The 23125-nt window shown below is 39.7% G+C and overlaps 1 protein-coding gene across 2 annotated transcripts in view; it reads right to left on the reverse strand.

Moving 5' to 3' along the window:
* The window catches only part of WDR41 (WD repeat domain 41), a 37743-nt gene extending 25505 nt beyond the window's left edge, over nt 1-12238 (reverse strand). The window contains exons 1-7 of one of the 2 annotated variants that reach the window (XR_008842525.1): nt 11856-12180; nt 7795-7910; nt 4918-4966; nt 2986-3117; nt 2584-2646; nt 2023-2134; nt 615-677 (exon numbers count right to left, since the gene is read on the reverse strand). Coding sequence is in view for 1 of the 2 variants with exons in the window: in XM_056513448.1 (XP_056369423.1) it covers nt 615-677; nt 2023-2134; nt 2584-2646; nt 2986-3117; nt 4918-4966; nt 7795-7910; nt 11856-11906 (586 nt within the window). In the remaining variant the exon portion in view is untranslated. Of the gene's footprint in view, nt 1-614; nt 678-2022; nt 2135-2583; nt 2647-2985; nt 3118-4917; nt 4967-7794; nt 7911-11855 lie in introns of both variants that reach the window. The other variant, XM_056513448.1, reaches the window with a different exon arrangement.
* Between the last annotated feature and the right edge of the window lie 10887 nt (nt 12239-23125).

A 23125-nucleotide genomic window follows, 5' to 3' on the forward strand; every position in this document is an offset into this window, starting at 1 on the left:
AGTCTTATGAGAAGAGAGCATGGGTTGTTTACCATGGAGCAGAGGAAGACCTTATCTTTCCTACAACTATCTGAGAGGAGACTGTGGCAAAGTGGGCACTGGCCTCTTCTTGGCCTCTTCTCACAGGCCACAAGTCACAGGAGAAAAGGAAGTGACCGCAAGCTGTTCACGAGAAGGTTCAGGTTGGACATCAGAAGAATTTTTTCACTGAAAAGGTAGTTAGGCATTGGAATGGGTTGTGCAGGGATGTGGAGGAGTCAGCATCCCTAAAGGTGTTCAAGAAATGACTGGACATGGTACTTAGTTCTATGGTCTAACTGACACTGTAGTGACTAGTTAAAGCTTAGATTCAATGACCTTGGAGGTCTTTTCCAAACTTAGTTTCTATGATTCAAAATACAGAAAAGTTTTGTTTTGCATGTCATGCATATCTCTAAAAAATTCTTGAGTAAGATTGTCTCCTCTTCATCAACGTTAGAAGAAAAAATGTTGCTAACCACACCCTAATACCATTCACTTTTCCTACACAATTCCAGCAGAGTGCTCTTCATACATATCTCTGATAAGCAGCTGTTATGGAGGAGCATGAACACTGGAAAATGCAAGATACTCACTTAGCTCTTTGCCAACTGCTGCTGCAACACAATTTTTGGGCAATTCAACCAAAGCACTGATGCCTTAAAAAAAAAAAAAGCGGGGGAAGGGAGAAAAGGATTATTAATTATTATATTATTATATTAATTGATCACAAGAAAACACAACAAACTGCTAATTCCTTTTTAATAAATCAATCTTCTTCCACTTATCAGAAGAGTAGTATATTGCCTGAAGAGAAAGTTAAATGGCATCAGAAATGAACAGATTATCTCAATCTGAGGTAGGGTCAGAAGTTTTGGTCCTGAATCAAACAGAATTCTGAACATCAAACTTGTGGTGAAGCTGAAAGTAAATTATCTTTTTATTTCAAACACAACAAAGATATTTATGTCCTAATGCTGGACAGTATTAAAAACACAATTACAATTATTGCCACTCTAAATACAGATAGTGCCAAAATTATTAGATACTGACACCACCTCAAGTATGGAGAGTTCTAAAATAATGTGCAGAGCAAGATGAAGAATAAAGCATATAATAAAATACCCAGCTTGCTGTTCATCTGTCTTCATCCTGCACAGAATTTCCACACCCTGTGCCGAAGAGGAAAATTCCCCAAGGAATAAGCAATCTCTTTCCCCACAAAGGAAGTCAGAGATTAGGACAGAAGACCCATGCCACACAATCCATTGACTCCTTGTACCAAAGTTTCAACAGCACTTCATGCTAAGCACCACAGTCCAACTGGTATTTAGCACGATACTTCATACTGAGCCAAAAGAAGTATTAATAACCTCAAGGATTCAGAAGGTTTTGCCTTCCACTACTCTAGTCTATGACAAAAATAAGGCCAATATTGGTTCCACCTTTGAATGGGATTCACATTCAAAGTAAAGTACAGCTTGGTAAAGTACACCAATAACATGCAACAATTTTCTTCACATGGACAGATAATATAGAAGTTTATTAATAGAAAAGCGTGATGGACATTGATATTCCTACCAAAACATGCATTTTCTACAATAAAAATTCTTAACAATAAAAAGTAATTTTTATTGCTCTACTATTACAAAGCTTCACTTAGAAATGTAATAAAACTCCCACTCAATCACACAAAAAGCCAGTCAAAGGATCTGGTACATGCTACAGTGAAAACATAAATCAGCATCTGAGCTCTAGCCTTGTAGTCCAAGATGATGTACAGTTAGTGAGGTCTGAGATATTCTAAAATTCAAAAGCACAGAACATTAAAAGCAGTTTTAGTTCTGAAACTATTAAATGTGACATTTAAAAAAATAAAGAGTGGCTCTAATATGTAATGTTATCATTAGAATTAAAATGAATTTGCCAAGTTGGTTTTGCATCATTATACAGATCCATTTTACTTGCACTTTAACAGCTATAATGAGTCATTTCCACTTTTACCTGCATCAGTAAGATGACTGGTCTTACACAAGAGATCTAATTTTCGGTTCCAAACACATAGATCACTCCCTCCAGACAACCATACATTCAGTCTTTGAAGAACTGTCAAACACTGCAGAACAAAAATCAGATATATGTCTCCTACAAAAGTTCTTCAGGGAATTTCTCAGTGAAATGATCATAAGCTTTAGTTAGATAAATCTGTAAGGACTATGAAATACAGTATCAAGGTCTCTGAATAACACATAGTTAAATACACACTATTATGTTAAATTTTTAATCAACAGTCCAAAAACTTCAAATGCTGTAGGTTGCCTTCTCCAACATAGTAATAAAACCAAGTCACAGCATTACCTTTGTTCTACATCCTTTCAAAAAGAAAACTGAGGTACTAAGAGTTTCAAAAACAAATTAAGAATTGTGCTCACTTCTCAGGCACTCATTCTTGTAAATAAAGCAGGCCATTCATTCTAACACACCTGCCCACATGACCCATGAGCCAGACATAATAGCTTCATGTATAAAACAAAACAACAGACATTCATAGGGCCTCCTCAGTACCTTTACAGTAGAATGGAAACACGACACTTTCTGAACTTGTCTGCCACTAGCGCAGTCCCAAACCTGTCTTTGTTCATTAAGGAAAATGAAAGGTTTCTATGCATCAAAAATGTAAATGCTGTGTTGGTAAGTAAATGACAGACTAGGAAAGAGGTATGCAGAGACTCAGTCTCCTGAACTCTGACAGTCTTTTCAATATTTGGCCTCAATAATATATTCATAAAGGCCTGTTATGGATTCATTTTTGTGGCAAGGATTGTATCTACATGTGAACAACAACCTAGTAGGTATTGGTAGCCATTAAGTTTTGAGATGGGCTGCAACCTGTGACAGTGTTATCTTTAAAAGTAAAAACCACAAAAAGCCTATAGAAGTTTAAAATCTCTCCAGACCAAAGGATACAATAACAGTTCTATCAGCTGATGCTGTTATAATCAAATCAGTTTTTTCCTCAGTAACATCTGATGAAGAAAATGGTGCTATAGCTGTAATTTTGTGTGTGTGCCCATGAAGTTCATAAAGTTTTTCTCCAGTCTGAAAAACAAAAACATGGAAAACGAAGGTTAAAATAGGAAAGTGCCTATTGTAGCACAAAATATAGATATTAAATGACTTTTTAAAGCAAGAATTTCTATGAGTCTAAAATGCCCCTTCCTAAAGTAATTAAGGATTTGCTACTTCCTATATTCAGTGCTGTTCAAGATCTTAAATTAAATAACATACTATGAGTAAGTTTAAAGAAGTAGTACATAATGCAAATTATTCTCTGAATAAAAAAATCTCTAAAAGCCCTTAAGAACAAAATTCTGTATTAAACTCATTTAATTTTAAGGCAAATATTGGCTATTCGCCCTTCTTAAATACTACAGCAATTCAGATTTGTTGACAAACCCTTTCTTGGAAATGTGGGTTTTTCTGAATTTTAACGTTCGAGAATTGACCTATATTTATCATCAACCTCCTGCCAGATTTATTTAGTATGCACATTATCTATAGATTCAAGCTGGTGTTTAGACAACTTCAGCTACTTCTACTAACATTTTAGTTAAATGGCAAAACCCTACAAAAAACACGTGGAAGCAAACTAGCATTTTAAACATGAGCTAAAATACAGAGTAATTTTAACTGCAAACCTCTTGACAGATGTGGATTAATGTTTTAAATTAGAAGTACAAGGATTTGCTTTAACAAACATGACAAAAGTCCTGCAGAAGTAGAAAATGGAACTCAGCTATAAAGCTGGATATCCAAATGAGTTTTATGTTCACAAACTGCTCAGAATACTGGGCATATATATTCACACACATAGGTTTTAATACTCAAATCCCTTTATTTTTCCAAATTATAAAATTATAAAAGACCTTCAAAACCAGCAAAGTACTAACAGAAACTGCTCAAAAGAAAAGTTTCGTCTCTCCTTTTGTAATTTTTAAAATTACACCATCATAAATGTCACATAAATTTTTCAGAAGATTTTAAAGAAAATTAAAAGTAAAGGGAATTTTTCTTCCTCAAGTGAATGTTTCACACACTGTAGACCATACAGCATGTCTCCCCTTCAAACTCCTTATTAAACAATGTAACTCATATACTAGACTTCCTTAACCTAGGTCTAATGCTCATCCATTCTCTACGGTTTTGTCAATGGTATGGAGAAACAGAATAGAAGAGCAAAACAGCAGGTGTCACACTTAGTAAACACTATTTGTATGATAAAACTAATGTCTTAGTAAGGTTTTCAGAAATTGTAAGAAGATTTCTATCACATGAAACAATTAAAGGCCTTTTCCTGCACAACATGAAATCTTTAATTTCTATTGACTTTGGTATTTCTTCAATACAATTTTGTGATAGCTCTCCATTAATCAGTCATACTAAAGAGGCACTCCTTATAGAGTGATTGAAATGTATTTAAATCTTGAATGCATATAAAAATCCTGGCAGGTTTCAGATCTTGCTACATATTTGTTGAGTTACTAGTCAGCATTTCAGAATTTACAGCAAACACAGAACATACATTCAAAGAGCAATTAAAACCACAATTTCATACACACTTCTGCTTTTCACACCATCATTTCTCTAAAATCATTATGTCATCCCAAAACACTCTAACTTTCAAAACTTACCGTTCACCCACTTCTACTTTCCTAACTCTACTCTACTCTGTAAATTTAATTACAATTTAACAGACCCCCTCCACATTTACATTTTCAAACAGTAACTGTGCAGTAATTCTTATTTATGCTGCTTGTTTGCTCCTAGACATTTCCACCTCTTCACTACAGCTCCTACCTCTCCACAGCACATAAGCCACCTCTAAGAAAGACAGCTAACCTGAGCATTCCACAGAAATATGATTCCATCATCTCCTGCAGATGCAAACCTGGAAAAAAATAAAACAAACAAACAACCATAGCAAACTGAAAACTTCATTATAACATAATGTAATGAAAAAGCAGTAAATACTTACAGAAGTAAAAATGCTTATAAGATACATCAGATTCTATCTTTAAAGAATAAGCATGGATTTGTAAATCCTAATCACAGTTTCTAAACTTAAATAGTGTATTTAAATAGTGATTATCAACATACACTTAATATAAGAACAAAACTTAAGATTTCCAATAGTGTTATAAAAAGAATGTCCTCATGGGTCACCTCAGTCTTTTCCAGACATGATCACCATCATCTATAACCTTGTCTGTTTCCTGAAGGAGCAAGAAATGGTCAAATGATCAACAAAAAAATCTATTCTTAAGACGTGTTATGAACTCTGTTTAATTTAATGTGTCAAATGCTAGAGTATTACTTGCAATTTTTTCTCAGTTCAGTTTTTGGAAGACTCTTGCTGAGGCTTAGCCTTCTCTAGTGATCTTCCAATCAATATGAGACTTACTTCATGTTCAAAAGTACAAGAGCAAAGAAGAAAAAAAAAAACCAAAAAAACAACAAAAAAAATCTCAGCCAGCTTTCTGTTACATTCATAGAGGATTTATTTAGTATCTTCAAAAACCAATCTGAGAAAATTTTCCACTCACTGGTTTTAGCTGAGCCACTGAGAAAACAAGAAAATCCTTCTGTAAAATTCTCACTAAGATGATATTATCTAAAGACCTGAAGCGTGAAACTTGGCTTACAATAGCTGACAAAAAGCACACAATGGAATAGGTACAGAAACTAAATAAAAACATTTCAGAAGCTGAGTAACAATACTAATCTTACTGAAAAGAATCAAGTGAAAAATATTATCATGTGTTCAGTAATATAGAAAATACCATATTCTTGATAAATAAAAATTCATAATTACTGTCCAGTAACAACTGAAACCACTCTGTTAAACTCCTCAAACTCTTAGAATACTAACCAGCTATATAATTTACTTGTTATCTATATGCTATTTCACAATCTATCTTAAACGCTGCCACTAAGGCTCTAGTTTTATAATGATTATCATAATTTTAGCTTTAGTAATTTCCTGGCAGCAAATAACAAAGCCCAAAATGGTAAAAGACTTCTTTGTGTAAGACAGCATGTGCAAGCTAAGAATACTGTGTTGTTTCTGCAAAGATGAATTTCACATATTCGGTATACATTTGAGAAAAAAAACATACTTTGATAAACGGTTATTTTAATAACTTGTATGGGGAAAAAAAGGACTGAAGAAACCACACAAGATTCTTCCATTTTAATATGAATCTTCTGGTGGACTACTACATAGAAAAATAAATGCCATGATAAGGCATGACATTAAAAATAAAAACTGGCAAGCTAAAAATCCTCCACCGAGTCTTCAGTGAAATTTTATTTATGTATATATAGAGATATACAAAACATTTGAAAAAAAGATTCTGTGGGCATTTCTGAACTGGAAGAGACTGCTAGCATGGTCTCATCCAACTGATGTGCATGGGGAGGGAGAGAACCTTCCTTCATAAAACACTTGCTGTACACTGCAAAGATATAAAACAAACTCTTGCCCATGTTAACTTCACGCAGTGTATTGATGAATATATCAGAATTTCCCTTCTGAGTCTAATCTATAAAAGATATAAATTACTAGAGCTCCTTAACAGAGTTACTCTCTTCCCAATTACCTACGTTCTTAGTCACTAAACGTTCTCCATTTAATTCTTCACATCAGTCAAGAGTCACTACATTTTATGATTGAATAAAGACTTTACAATCTTACTTTAAATGCAGAAACTTATTTCGTCTTTTGTAGAATTATGTTAAAAACATGTGAGTCTAATTTAAAGAAAACTAGAACAGAAACTAGGTTGTAATGTACAACTATCATAATACATTCTCTCAGTCACACTTCCTAAGTGACAAAGGTAAGTACAATTACTTCACCTTCTTAACAATTTTTCGGTTTTCAGATAACTCTATGAGAGATATATAACTCAGTATTCAGAAGTTACAGATTGAGACAGTCAGGACATATACAGAAAGGTGCATAGAGCTGAAACCTGAAGGACAGAAACAAAGGAACTATCGGTTTCAAAGAATAAATATTTCCAGATAAAACTGGAAGATACATGTAATGCAGAGGTTATACATATGTATATATGTATATACATATATACATTCATTCTGAATAAAGCAGCTAAAAATTTTAAAACTTGAAAAACTGAAATTGCATTAAGCAAAGCTCAAGGGAACTTAGAAGTATAGCATCAAAACAAAGTGCAACAGGAGTTCAGAAAGAAAGGAAAAGCAATTGAAGATGTCATGTCCAACTGCTACAGCACACCTGTAGGAGTCTATCACATTCTATCATAGAACCAGAAGGTAAAACAACAGCTATCCTCAATTCAGAGACACAGAATACTTTCATTCTGTCAGAACAGCAGCAGTCAGTACTGCGTATTGTCCCATGACAATCTATGCCTGTACAGAAGGCAACACTCAGACCAGGAACAGACTGCAAAAGAACAGCTGAATCAGCTAGAGGCAATTCTTACAAACTAATGAATCTGTACTGAGAAACATAACATTATCACCATTATTTCCTCATAAAAGAATGACTTAAAAGAGAAGCCAAAAGATACAGTAACATAGCAAGAAGAGGGAGTATTCATCCCTTGCCTTAATACCAGCTATTCCTGCCCTCACCCCTCAAAAGTAAATAGACAGGATTAAAATGTTACTTCATTTTTACAAACAGATTGCCAAGGACATGGTGAAACAACTTGAAATGGCATTTCATACCTGCAGTCATCTATTTGTACTAGAAATCGTACTATATCTTGATGGCCTTTCAACACAAGGAGCTCCGTGTAAGGATTCTGTATTTGCTCTTCACCAATTGTCTGTACAGAAGATTTCTAAAATTCATACAAAAGGAAGTAAATTTATTTTGTACTAACATAATTATTTTCATCAGGTCTTTGTAATGTCTAACAATCTACATACAGACTCACACATGAAGTTTCTGAAATACCATTTTGCCCTAATGAAAATCATTATAAAATACAATTTCCTGTTATTTCATGTAATAATAGCTTTCTACAGCATTTTAAATTATGATATAGCATCTTCTGTTCAACAAAATCATTTTGTACCGATTTGATCGCTGATACAGTGAGATGAAAACCTAGCTCAGTTATAAGCTGTCATGTGAAGCCAGCTTCATGACTCAATTCACCATACATTCAGTTTTTCTTTAAATTATACCTCTAACAAAATGGCTGTGAACCTCTCATGTCTTTCATCTACCGTTCAATTTTTTAAATCCTATATAAAGACAACATATTTAAAACAAATAAGAACAAATGCTGTTCTGTTCCATAATATATAAATCACCCACTGGTACTCTATTCTCAAAATAGCAAAGCAAACCACTTTAAAAAACACAGAGAATGATTAATCATTTTATAGAACAGCATCTGCAATTACCCCCAACTAGACTATTAATTAAAAGAACAATCAATCACTTGGAGCAAGCTGGTCACTAGGCAGGGTCAATAAAATACTGCATAGAACTGCATTTTCAAGGCAGAATAGTTCTGCCAATCTCAATCATCATTTTATTTCAAGACAACTTTTTTGTAAATAAGGTCTTAAATATTCTAGAACAGCTTGTTGTCAGACACCATTTTTTAAAAAAACATCTAAATAACTCAGTAGTTACTCAGTAGTTACTGACAGCACTCTCTTCCCTCTAGATTTATTTCACAAAACACTCAACATCATACTATTTCCAAGACTGTCCTTTCTTTGAGAACTTCAACAGAATGTACATTGTAAAAACAGCAACTACAGAACAGAGCACAACATCCAGCACATGACAGGTAACCACGTGAAAGACAAACATGTTATCCTCAGAAACATGAACTTTTTCTTGCAGGGTTAATAAATTATTTTCTATTACTTTGATATTGGTACAATGATAATTTTCTTCAGAAACTAAGAATGACCTAGTTAATAAATATGCATGGGAAGAAAAGTTATTTAAAAATTCAGAGTTCTTAATTTTAAAATGAAGCTCTTGTGATTTTATCTTGGTTTTGTGCTACCTCAAGCATTTCATGAACCAACTGTTCCTTATTTTACGCAATCACATGAGAATAGCAGCTCCCCCTTAATATAATGCAAGTAGAATCTGCCTGCTGTAATAACAAATTAAAAAACCTGGAGTTTATCCATCAAAAGCTAATCAAAACATTCCTTAAAAAAAGAGTTCTAAAAATCCTAAGGAAATCTCAGTATATTAGCAATACTGCACTCAAGAAACATGCATTCAGAAAACAATTTAAAAACCACTCCGAAAAACTCAGAATTTGTATCATTAACAGCCCAATTCTACAGTCTGATGTCACTTCAATTCAAGATGGTTCTTTTTGTTTTGAACAACATGTCTAATCTTAATTCTAATAGTGCCTGTGAATACTTACAGGTACAGCGCTGAGAAAAAAAAAAATCTTTTTCCCAGAAATGTCATATAAGTTATACTCTCTTTAGATCATTAATATTCATTAATTTATTAATATTTACCCAAGCGTTGGGTTACCTAAGTGTTCCTTCTCTGAAGAAATCTATTTTTTTATATAAACCTCTAACTGGACTCTCCTGTAGCAACACCAAGTTTTCCGAGGTAAAAGTTGGATGCTGATGTTAATATAATCTATTCCCAACATGCATATTTTTATGCATGACCTGTAAGGAACACTACAGTAATCAGAAAAAAAAAAACAAACCAAAATATTCACCTCAACCTCAAAACTTCCTATAACTCCCATAATATGAAGCATTTAAAAAGTGGAATTTTCAAAAGCAATTAATGAAAAACATGGATATAAGAGTACACAGGAACACTGATCTATGGATTATGCAGTATGCATGATGCTCCTGCACTTAAGTGCTCCCACTACCAGAGCCATCCTATCTAAGATGGGTGGCCATCAACTGAAGAGATTCAGGACCTTAAGCCTAAATTACTTCCAATTCCATAGTTAAAAAGAAAAAAAAAAGGTAATGGGTAAGGAGAAATTTCTATTCACAAACTTAGGACAGCTTTGCCAGAGGCTTCCTCTATTTACCCGGGGCAATGTCTCCCTAACATATCTGTCTGAAGTCACAGCACAGGAAACAAACACTGTAAGCCCACAGCCCACACACTGCTGTGGGCTTTCTTGCCTGTTGAAGAACTAATGCTGACAAAGATTATTAGATGAAACAATACTACACGATGCAGTGGCAGGGGGTAAAGTCTTGGGACTAACCCTCAGCAACAGTTGCTCTTCAGATTTTCCACTGAGAAGCAAAATTATTGCTATCATTCCACAATGCTGTGAGAACAAAACAATGATAACAGAAGTCCTGTGGATTGGATTTAACCAAGGCATGGGTGGTAGAATGGAAGAAGCAGGCCACACCTTGATTCACGCTCATGCTTTATTAAATCACGGTATATAAACCAAAGCCAGAGCCTAAACTTTGCAGAGGGACACATAACAAGGCAGTTTTCTAGGGCACCTTAGAAAGCTGCATTGTATTTCCTATCCTCCTTCTAAAAACAACTGCACACAAACCTGCAAATATGACTGTAATCCAACTGGCATTTTGACTGATGACAAACAGAGGTATTCCCACACATTGTCATTCCAGCCTGGTGCAGACTCAAATTAAGTACTGATCTTTGAAGTCAACCATGATATTGGCATGACTTGCTCATGAACAGCAGCTGAAAAATATTTCCTCATACTTGTCTAGATTACAAAAGCACTAAGTGTATAGAGTGCAGCAATACTTTTAATCAACTATGGTTAAATTCACACTGAGCACTTCAGCAGACTCTAAGAGACATGAAAATTCATGAATTTCTTCCTCCAATTCAGCAGCATTACTCTAAATCTGAGCAACAGCAAGGATGTCAGTGTATAGTGCACTCCATAACAAAATATATTTCGTTGATAAGGATCTAAGAAGAAATGCTGGAAAACTACTACAAACTTCTGTGACACACAAAAAACAACTTACTGCTTATAACTTACTTTATCAGCTTCAGAGTCCTGAAGGCAGGACTTGCAAGAATTCATGTAAGCTACACACCATAACTCCCTAGCAGCAGCTTAGCTTGCTCGTTCTGCTGTTCACAGAACTAATCAGGTTGGAAAAGACGCCTGAGATCGAGCCAGATCTAAGACAAACACCACCCTGTCAACTACACCACGGCACTGAGTGCCCCGTCCAGTCCTTAAACACCTCAAAGGACGGTGATTCCACTACCTCCCTGAGCATTCCATTCCAGTATCTTATAACTCCTCCTGTGAAGAAATTATTTCTGAGGCTCAGCCTGAATCTCCCCTGGTGCAGCTTGAGACTGTGTCCTCGTCTGTCACCGGTGCCTGGGAGCAGAGACCAAGCCCCAGGGCTACACCCTCCTTTCAGCAGCTGAACAGAGTGACAAGATCTCACCAAAGCCTCCCCTTCCCAAAGACAAAACCACCCGAGATCCCTCAGCTACTCCCAATTCTTGTGGTCCAAATCTCCGTTGCCCTTCTCTCGGCACGCTCCAGAATCTCAATGTCCGCCCAGAACTGAAGTGCCAGACCTGGACACAGTCCTTGAGGTTCCCTCTGGGCTTTCCCACCTCTCCTGTTTCCCTTCGAGGACCCTTGATACGTTCCACCAGCCCGAATCCCCCCAGGCCGAGACCCGGCCCGGAGCACGGCCTAGACCCACCCAAAGGGAAAGGCCGCGGCCCAGCGCATCCTGACCGCACGGCACCCCTCGCCCCAAGCCGCGGGCTCCGCAGAGAGCCGCCTCACCTCGGCCAAGCCCTGCGGCTCCCGGCCGCCGCCGATCAACCAGCGCAGCATGGGGAGCGGGCCCGGGCCGCGTCCGGCCCTGCTGCGGCAGCGGCGGCGCGGCAGCGCTGGGGGCAGGCCGCTCAATGGAGCTCCGCGCGGAGCCCCGCCCGGGGTACGGCAGCGCTGGGGGCAGGCCGCTCAATGGAGCTCCGCGCGGAGCCCCGCCCGGGGTACGGCAGCGCTGGGGGCAGGCCGCTCAATCGAGCTCCGCGCGGAGCCCCGCCCGGGGTACGGCAGCGCTGGGGGCAGGCCGCTCAATCGAGCTCCGCGCGGAGCCCCGCCCGGGGTACGGCAGCGCTGGGGGCAGGCCGCTCAATGGAGCTCCGCGCGGAGCCCCGCCCGGGGCGCGGCAGCGCTGGGGGCAGGCCGCTCAATGGAGCTCCGCGCGGAGCCCCGCCCGGGGCGCGGCAGCGCTGGGGGCAGGCCGCTCAATGGAGCTCCGCGCGGAGCCCCGCCCGGGGTACGGCAGCGCTGGGGGCAGGCCGCTCAATGGAGCTCCGCGCGGAGCCCCGCCCGGGGTACGGCAGCGCTGGGGGCAGGCCGCTCAATGGAGCTCCGCGCGGAGCCCCGCCCGGGGCGCGGCAGCGCTGGGGGCAGGCCGCTCAATGGAGCTCCGCGCGGAGCAGCCGATCGCCGGGGGCCGATCGCGGTGTGACGGCGCGGCCTCGGACGGACGGCGAGGGAGTTTTAACTGGCCTTTTGCCTCGCTGTCTTCCGACCTCAGAGAAGATTTATGCTATTACCTTTTACCGTGTTACCATATTGCATATTACCACGTTACATTATGTTACTGGCATTTTGTTGTGACAGTCTTCAACTGTTTCTTGAAGTGGAATGAGCACTGAGATATTTTCTAAGTAACAGATTTCCCTTGGCTGTGACGGTTTCCTTCCTCCTTCGCTGAGGCCTTTGATGCTCCTGCCAGGACGAAGATCACAGAACCGCGGGATGGGCCAGGCTGAGGCTGGAAGGGACCGCGGTGGATCCCACCTGCCCACCCTCCCTGCTCCAGAGGCCCTGCTGGACCACACGGCACGGAGCTGTGTCCAGGCGGCTCATGAGCATCCCCAGGGAGGGAGGGAGACTCCACAGCCCCTCCGGGCAATGGTTCCAGGGCTCAGTCAACTCGCAGTAAAGAAGCTCTTGCTCACGTTCAGGTGGAGTTTCCTGAGTGCCCGTGTCTGCCCATTGCCTCTTGTCCTATTGCTAGATACATCTTCTTCACACTCTTTAGACAACTATAGGCATTGATGAGGTGGTGCATTAATCTTGGGAGCCCTTTGAGTTTTAGGTGAATGTGGAGCAAGATCACAAAAGGCCACACAAGTCCCATTCTTAAGCAGACACAAGAAACCCTGGAGGTGTACAGACATGTCCAACAGGCACTGCCCTGAGCATCTTAATATGTACAAGTCACTTGCACTGATGGTTTTTTGCACACATTTTTTCAGGTAACACAGTGCCTGAGATTTTCCATAGATCGGGAGATTATGGTACTTTTCTAAATCACGGAATCATTCAGTGGTTTTGGTTGGAAGGGACCTTAGGGTTCATCTAGCTGCAACTGCTCTGCCGTGGGCAGGACAATCTTCCATTTGACCAGGCTGTTCAAATCCCCATCCAGCCTGGCCTTGAGCACTCCCAGGGGTGAGGCATCCACAGCTTCTCTGAGCAGCCTCTTCCTGTGCCTCACCACCCTTACAGTAAAGAATTCCTTCCTAATATCCAATCTAAATCTAACCTCTTTCAGTTCAAAGGTATTCCCTCTGGTCCTGTCACTTCATGCCCTTGCAAAAAGACCCTCCCCATGGTTCTTGTGGGCTCCCTTTAGGAACTAGAAGGCTACAAGGGGGTTGATCAGAGCTTTCTCTTCTCCAGCCTCAACAATCTCAATATTTTCAACCTTGCTTCACAGGAGAGATGTTCCACTCCTTCTGCTATGGACCAATCTGTGTGTCTGAAGCTTGGGATGATAGAATGAAATTATTCTGTGGTAACCTAAGTTCAAAAAATATTTGTGGTGTGTAACCTGAGTTTTGCCACTTGTTAACTGCTGTGAATTCCTTGTGGCTCTGTAACCAACTGAAGTTGATAAACCAGTCTTAAAGCAATTGTTTGCCTACTTTAACAAACTTCTGCATTTTCATTTCAGTTTGACCATGCTGATTTCCATCTTAGACATGCAGTTCCTAGACTAAGGGCACAGCCAGTGGAATTACTTGGTGCATGTAGATACACCTGCCAGGGTTTCCATGGTAATCAGCAGTTTTGTCATCAGCAATCTGGTCCCTGGCAGCATCCCTAAATAATTTGGTATATTCTCCAAACTGGCAAATGTTGAGTCATTTTGTTGCATTTTATTTATTGTAAGGAAGACTGCACAGCATAACACTACTTAAAGTTGTATGACCTGTATGATCACATGAGATGAACTGACCACAACCTCCTTCCACCATCCCCCTGTGCATCTGCAGGAGGAAGAGAATTTGTGTATAAAGTTGAGCCCAGAAGGAAGGAAGACATGGAGGGAAGGTGTTGTAAGATGTTTTTCCCTTATTTCTCATTATCTTACTTACTCTGATTTGATTTGCAATACATTAAATTTAATTTTTCCTAAGTCAAGTCTGTTTCTTTTTGATGGTAATTGGTGGCTGATGTCTCCCCATCCTTATCCTGACCCATGAGACTTTTGTTGTACTTTCTCTCTCCTGCCCAGCTGGGAAGGGGAGTGATAAAGCAGCTTGATGGGCACCTGGCATCCAGCCAGGGTCAACCCACTGCAGATGGACTTCAGGAGAGTGCTTTTTGTCTCTTTAATTAGAACTGACTTCAGAATTCTGCTTCCGAGCATTTTTCCATTTCTTCTTTAAATTAACAATGCTCTCTGCTTCCAGAATTTTTCTCCATTTTCCATTTTTCTGCCTTTGATAGTTGCATGAATTTCTGTACAGTTCTTTTTTGAATCCTTCTTGCAATCTTAAGAAAACAGTTTCATTGTTATTGTTGCAAACGTCTAGTGTAATTTACACTTTCAGGAAGCAGAAGCTTCTCTGCTTCCCCTTGTAGTTGGTACAGGTGCTGTGTCTGTCCTGGTGCCTGGGTAAAGAGTGCAGGCAATTACAGCATTGCACTTGCTTGGCCAAGATGCAGTATTTTCTGCAATTTGTGGCTTGTTGCTGACAACCATTGGCAAAGGATTGTGCTCAGGCTCTTAAGCTATGCAGAAATGATGGAGTGTTGGAGCATAGCACTCACTGCAGGAAATCTGCAGCACATGTTGTGATTACACAAGCACACTTTTCCACCAATGGGACATTTATTGTCCCCAGCCTTAGTATCTGAATGGAGCAATGCTTTTTCTTCCCAGCTTCTAGCACAATGGCTTCCCTTTTAACTTGCCCTGGTGAGATCCTGGCCTCTGCAGTGACTGGGCATAGAAACTGTCACTAGGTTTCCTCTTGCTCTATTTACTAACATTTCCAGTAGGTCACATTAATTGTATACCTCTTATAAATTGCTGAAGCCTACTACAGTTTCCTCAAGTTACACAGTTCAAAATTTTCTATAGATTTTATTCATTGAATAGAGTTCCTAGGAACAGGTGAACAATTTACAGTCAGTCTTACAGTAATAATTACTTGCAGAGATTTTTACAAGGGAAGTACTAGAACACAGTATTTTAAAGGTGGCTTCTCTAAATCAGACCATATACTTTTGAGATATAATTGTGATTCAGTTTTAAAATTCATGCCTAATCCACACGTGCCTAATTCCTTTATGTCTAACAAATAGGTCAGTTGAAAAATGCCTGCAAGTGTTTCACACCCTGCCAAGATCATATACAGCCCAAAACACTTTACTTTAAAGAAATAGATTTAGAAGAAGCCAGCAGATGATATTTCAGTGGACATCATACGCTACAGCCATCCACAACTAGCACATATGTCTTAAAAATCCATGCTACTGTTCCTTGTGTTCAATGATGGTTAAATCCACCCCCTCAGGAAATGGCTAACTTTGCATTCCCAGGTCAGGTGAATGGTATGCATGTTCAGACACCTGTTATTCCTACAGAGAAATTATCATTTTCAATTCTGTACACCCTCTTAGAAGTGCAGTGTGCCCTGGATGATGGGCAATAGCATTGCTGAGTGTCACTTGCATCTTTCTGGTGCTTGAGGCTGTGCTGTCTGGCTAGTTCACTTTGTGACTGAAGGTGATAAAAAGTGCTCAGAAAAAGTGGACCCTGTGGCCCCTGGCAGTTCAAGGGCACTGTTGGCTGATATGCAGTGTGCTACCTGAGCACCCTCATGGCATTCCTTACAGGATTCAACTCTTTTTGTCTCATGACCATCTGTCTCCCACCAGCATTTAGAGGTTTAGGAGAAGGGTAGGAGATCTTCCAGCAATACCATCTGGGCACACTGAGTTCCTCCTCTTGGCCTGAATCCTGGTTGCTCTAGACCTGGCCTGGGGATATTAGCTTGATTTAGGTGAGCCTGAATCTAAACTCCAGGGACTTGGGAGGGAATGGAAGTTCAGCCATTAATTAACTTGACCCCATTTATCCTAAGGGGATCTCTGCAGCTCCAGCCATGGTATTGTATCTGAGAGAAATCTTTCTCCACCTTGAAATTCTGGAGTTGCTCCCAGGCCAAATAAATGTATGGGTTCAAATTCATAGATGAAAATAAATAGTTCTGTATTTTTCTAGATTTCTGTGGCTGCAAGAAAAGGCTTTGTCACCCCTTCTAGTCAATGGCTTCAGCTACCCTTGAAGCCACTGTGGAAATTCACTTGTTGCCCAGTTATATGGGGTCACTATGGCATGCTGTCTTATTTTTGTGTTGATCAATGACCCATGATGTAAGAAAACACCAAATTGCTCTCCCCTAAAGATAGGCATCCTTCATTGTGTAGGAGGTTCCCAGATCCTTGACACCAGAGCAGCTCAGAAGGACCAACCATCAGGTACCTGCGTGCTTCAGGGTCTTAGGATGAGCTGAGATCAAGCCAAATAGAGCTGTGTTCCTATCCACCCCTTCATGGAGAATTTCAGGAGACTGGAGAGAAGTGGAGAAGGGTATCACATGGCTCCTGGCCAAGGGAAGACTAAATGATGACTTCATTAAATTCTCAAGAAAATCTCCTCCTTCCCCTTGGCCTTAGATTTAACACCTAAGTGTGCAAAACATGTATTAATTTCTCCTGTCTGGTCAGATTCAGTTCACCAAAGTTCACCAAAACTGTAGATGAATACTAGTAGTGTGGGGATACTACCCTACTCACATACTAATAGCCTTCATTTGTATTAAGTTGTAATTTCTGGCAAAGATTCTTATCAGCTCTTACTTTAGTCATACTGGTAAAATCCCTGAAATTAAAGTCAAGGGAAGTCCTTTTTTTGACACTAGATTTATGGATTACAGTTATTTTCTGTGTATTTCCATTTTTAATGCTTTGATGTTGCAGTTTATCTGTGCCTGAACAATCCCTTTTCTGCCTCCACAAGCTGTGGCTTTCTCCATCTGATATAATCTAGTCTTTTCTATGTGTTGTCAATAAATAAGCTTATTTTTGTGTTTCTTGAGTCTGGTTTACATTTATCTGTGAAAAATAGAGTACCTCATACAGTGTGTAATGCTGTGTTTCTCTTCACAAAGCAAATTGGTTTGCTTCTTCAGTGCCTATTTCTTGTATTATATTCTTGCTGAAGATCTAAGGAAGCAAGTGCCATAAAATGGAATAACACCTGCATGAATTCCTCAAAGTCTGAATGTACTTTGTGAAGAAAATGAGTGAACAATTTTTTTTTATCTGACAGTACAAATTGCATGCTGCTCTGATCTAAAGTGGAGTGTGATGGCAATATAAGCCCCCAGGTGGCATTCTAACCTTGTTTTTCTAAGCTGTTTGTTTTCATAAGGAATAGATCTGATTCTTTTGTTTAAAAAGAAATTTTCTTCACCCTTATGGTAGATTTGAACAAAGAAATTAAAGCCAGGAGCTGACTTTTTTTTTTTTTTTTTTTTTCTTTGAGGTTTCCAATTTGTAGACATTGTGTTGATTCAAATGCAGTAGACTCAAACCCAGCTTGAAATCTGATAGATGTTGGATGGAGTGATATAAATTATACTATATTCCAGATACTAAAGTCCATAACATAATGTTCTGCAACAGCTATTCAATAAAAGATACCATCTGAATTTTGAAGATCACAATTGCAGTAAAATACTTTGCAACAAATCTAAGAGAAAAGCGTAAATCCAATTGTGACTAATACCTTACAACACATGGATATTAACTGATGCTGAGTTACAATGAAATCCTGGCAGAATTCAATATTATGGCTACATGAAATCAGTGTGATTCTGGTTGGATTTCTATCAGGAGTATCAGCCAGGCCTTTGCAAAGAGCACAACTTGTACCTCCCAGCTTGGGCACCCTGTCTCTGTACCAAGGGTGCTGACGGTTCATCTTCAGGTCCCTCATTCACAGGGGAGTGATGAGTTTGACTCAGACTACACAGAGATTTACTCAGACTACCTCACATAGCTCCCTGCTGAAGCATTTCTTTCCCACCAGCTTCACAGCTCAGAGCTGGGGTCTAGTGTCACTTTTGCACTGTTTATTCCCTTTCAGCTTTCTCATAACTAGATGTTATTTTGCTAGTGAATACTTATGTGCTTTCTTCCTCCCTGTCTGGTACATGTGGGAGGAGTGCCTACAAAAAAAACTTAAGTCACCCCTCAAATCCTTTCTTCCAGCTTTTCTCTGCAACAAAACCCACAACTTCCTTAGAAACCACTGGGTTCATGTGCTGCAAGTTGTCCTTACAGCTCTGACCAAAACTGTCAACTAGTCATGTGCCCCATGGGCTGCCCCACCTGCAACTCTTTGCAGCCTCTGCTCTGCTTATATTTGGATTAGAACCTCTTTGAAAGACAGACTGCTTTAACTTGTATTTGTGCAACACTTGGACAAATGGAATCTTTGTCCCTCTTTAGGATTCCAGTGGGATACGGAGCACAAATACACAGTAATCATATTTAATATGGCAAATTGAGCTAATTTAAATTACTGCTTAAAATATATCGGTAAGTAATAGGTCATAAATAAAAATCGACCTACACGCTGCCCTGGATATCTTTCAGAGTGCACTTTAGGAGGAGTCACTAAGTTGCAGTATCATCAATCACGGTTCCTAAAGCAACAAAACCCAAGTTGCTGCCTCACTGTAAGACTCTAAGTAAGCAGAAGGCACAGAAGGAATGTTTTAAATTCAAACTTCACCTGTCTTTGTTATGTTTCAGCCCTAAAGCTCTCAGCAATCCTTTTGAAAAGTCATTCCAGTACATTTTTCAGTATAAGGACCAAGCCTTAATTTATAGTAGATACCATCTTGCAGGTGGTATCCCTGGGCTTTGGACTGGACAAATGTAAAACTTCCTGAGTTCAAATGGATTTTGAAACAAAGCCATGTATGTTTGTTCACAAAGTCTTATGACTTACCCTTTGGAGTTACCTTCCAAGTCTTGCACTGTGCACATTATGCATTTCTGTTCAGTTATTTTCACATTTGTGGAACACATTTTTCCATCCTAAGTTTTCTAGTGACATTTAGGTATGGATATGTTTAAGTGCTATGGATAAATTTAAAATTTTAACAGCTTGTCCCCTTCGTAGTAAGTCCAAAATTTATCACAGGGTATTCTCTTCTTTCCTAATTCAGAATTGCTTGAGGGAGGGAATCCTTTACCCTTACAAAAAAGAAAAAAAAAAAAAAATTCCTCTTGAGAGGTAAAGTATAGCCTGAGAGCTGACAGCAAGTATCATGCATGCAGCAAAGAGGTCCAAAACAGAGGAAGCCTCACTGTCTTAGCTAAAGGGAATATTCTGGCAGCTACAGCAAAATATCTTCAATGCCTACAGCACAGTAAGTAATCACAATGAGAAGATGGCCACTTCTTATCTTTCCAAAGAAGAAGTTGTTGACTGTCCTCTCTGTCCTCTACTGTCGATTTTTTAATTCCCTTGGGGTGACACTCAGTTCCTGGCCATATGACTACTCTGGCAGTGTGATGCAAATGTACAGCTAATCTCTGCAGCTACAGTGGTGAGACTGCTAGTACAGATTTATAGAGATCATAGTACAAGATGCTAGACAAGATCTGATGTGCCTGATCTGATGGCAGCTGCAAGTCTGGCTCTCTACTCAGAGAACACTGATTCACACCCACACACAAGCACGGAGCAGTCACATTAACCCCAAGGCTTATCATATCATCTGACACCAGAAATTCAGCTCAACCAAGCATGAGGGAAAGGAGACAACAGCACTTCCTTATGCATCTGGAGACCCTAGAAGAAGGCTAGGATTTGGGAAGGGTTTTTAGTCAAAAGCAAAGTTGTGGTCAGAGGAGACCTTACAGGGCTGCAGAGTGGCACACAGGCAACCTCAGAAAGGGGCTACATGGACAGAAGTAGTGGTTATCCTGGAAAATCCCTGCTCCTGTCATGCACCAGGCTGGCAGAAAGCCAAGGTACCTAGCAGGGGCAAACAATTAGATGGGTATCAAAGATGCTTATACTTTGCTCTGATCTCTGAACTGAATAGGGATAGGGAAAGTTCAGCATTTATTTCACATGATCCAATCTAGTAAAATATTTCCATCACATTTGCTCTATACAGGATCTGAATTGTCACCAAAAATTGTCACCAAAATATTAAAAGGGAAGCCTGGACACTATGTGGACCACATGCTGATAACTGGATTTCATATGCTTTCTGTTATGCAAGAGAAATCTTCCTGCTCAGATTAAAAGAATAAAGCCAAATCCTTGAGCATATTATTTTATTAATTTATTCCAAGTAACTTACTGGGAACTAGGCCATTAAATATCTGAAGCAGTAAAGGCTCAGTCATAAAATACAAAATATGGTCTGACTGCAAAGTCCAGCCTCCAGTTAGAAATACACTGAAGTACAGGTTACATGAGCACCAGATATTGAGATTTTTTCTTTCACATTTCAGTCTGCAGGATTTGCCATAAAATGTCATTCAAGTTTATGTAATACTTTCAAATGAAAATTATAATTTATGAGCTATAATGATTTAGAACATTAGCTAGGGAAAAGTTCCTTTCTATGCATACCATGATTAAAAGATATTGCTATGCTAATTCATATTGTGTCAATAAGTATAATGATTTTCCAATTCTGATTCCATTCTTTGTATGAAACTACTGAAATGCAACCAGAAGTTAGTGGTATTAGGCCATATTCTTTGCTGCCTTTTCATACAAATTCCCCCTGAATTAATGTGTAAGGTTAGGTCAGGAGAGGTCCCCTTTTTTGGGGGGGCCTTGATCTGTTAAATCCTTGCACAATGTACAGTTGGAAGCTTAGAAATGCTGTTCTCAAGGCTAATTTTGGGGCAGAAGAGTCTGGATGATGTTGCATTGAGTGTCTGACTGTCAGCTAACCAGCTGTGTCATTTGTCCTGCTGTTGTGTGGCTTTCCTTGCCTCCTTCCAGGTGATACTTGCTGTGGTTGTTTTCCAAGCAAGTACAAGCAAATGGTGAATCTGGATAACAAGAAAATTTGGGTGAGACCTGCAATCTTCCATTAGGTGTGTAAATGATTCACAAGAGCCTGTTCTCTTACACCTTCCATTACAAGAAGGGTAAAAAAGCTGTTAAAATGAGTGACCAATGATATTGGGAAGCTTGGTCAACAGAACAAGCTGGAGTGAAAGGATTTCAGGAGAATTGGATTCTCTGACTAAACAGGGACCCTCAAAATTACACTATGCATCCAGTCTCTTCTTCCTCTTAGAATAGGACAGGCTGTGTTATATCAACATTGGGCAAGGTTATCTCTTCTTTTTTAATACTGCTTTCTTGATTAGTGCATTGCCTTCACTGTGGCCTGGCTTAAGGGGCATTTTAGTAAGCTTTCAGACCTTTTGAAACATTTTCTCTTCTTTTCTGCCAGGCATTCTTCCAAACAAGCCTGTCACTTCATAAATAAATAAGCCAGAAACAGCTACTCACTGTGTCTGGTAAGTCATACCTTCCATGTAACACACACCAGAGCACTTCACCCAACCATTTCTATAGCAAGCTTCCACACAAGGTGTATGCACTCCATGTAGGGATTTCACAACCAAATCTGGCACACATGTTGTCCAGCTACTTCAAGGCTTGATTCATCTTAATGCTTAAAAATGTTTAAAAACATCTTGAATTTTTTCTGACTGTGACATCCAGTGACAAGGATCACGGTATGTATTTTTCTGCCAGATTTCAACAGCTAATCTCCCAGACAAGTCAGCAAAGTGAGAAACAAAGTATTCCTATGTACTTTTCTGTGCTTCTGAACTGTTCTTTTTCCTTCTGTCCCAGATATAATCTTATTCTCCACCTCAGCATCTGGGCTCTCCTTCCTGACCTCCTTATTATACTAATGTGAGGTTGCAAACCCATTCATACCTCTTCTTTCGTCCATAGACTTGTGAGACTGCAAACTCTGTGGCATAGTCTCACCTTCTCTCTCTACTCATCTTCAATTAAATAAATAATCAGAGGGTTCTACCAGAGACCACGTGTAATTCTGTTAGAGGATTGTGCTGGAGAGAACCTACGCAAGTAAAAACTGAAATTTCTGAAATGACTGAAATGTAGGACAGATGGTTTTAGTGTTTTGTCATTCAGCATGCAGTTGAAGGGACAGAAGTCCAGTTATTGCTTTTCACAGGCAAGAGCTGCTTTTTACAAGATAGGCAGCCTCAGCCTGTCTGAAAAAATTAGGGGACAAAAAATATATGTTTCTGCCCTGGAGCTAACCACAGCTCCTGCCTTACCTGAGGGAATGGGGAAACACCAGGCCCATTGCTCCCCTCCTTCCTCTTCCTCAAAACGATGGAGAAAGAGTTGGTGTTCTTGAACAGATAAAAATGATGTGGTGCTGTGACCCAGCAGCTTTGGCCATGTTCTACACCCTCAAGGCTCAAGGATAACCTCCTGAGTATGGGCTGGGGAAGGGTGGAAGTGAGAATTGGCAAGGACTCACTCGGCGACACTTCCTCCTCCAGGCTCTACCCTGGGTCTTCTGCAGCAGAATCTAAGGTGTCAGATTTATCAAAAGAAATAATTTAATACAATGATATGGCAACAGATCAGCTTAAACTGACCCAGAAGAAAAAACCTCCAGGCAATTAGACCC

The sequence above is a fragment of the Oenanthe melanoleuca genome, chromosome Z (genome assembly GCF_029582105.1).
Source record: "Oenanthe melanoleuca isolate GR-GAL-2019-014 chromosome Z, OMel1.0, whole genome shotgun sequence".
NCBI lineage: Eukaryota > Metazoa > Chordata > Aves > Passeriformes > Muscicapidae > Oenanthe > Oenanthe melanoleuca.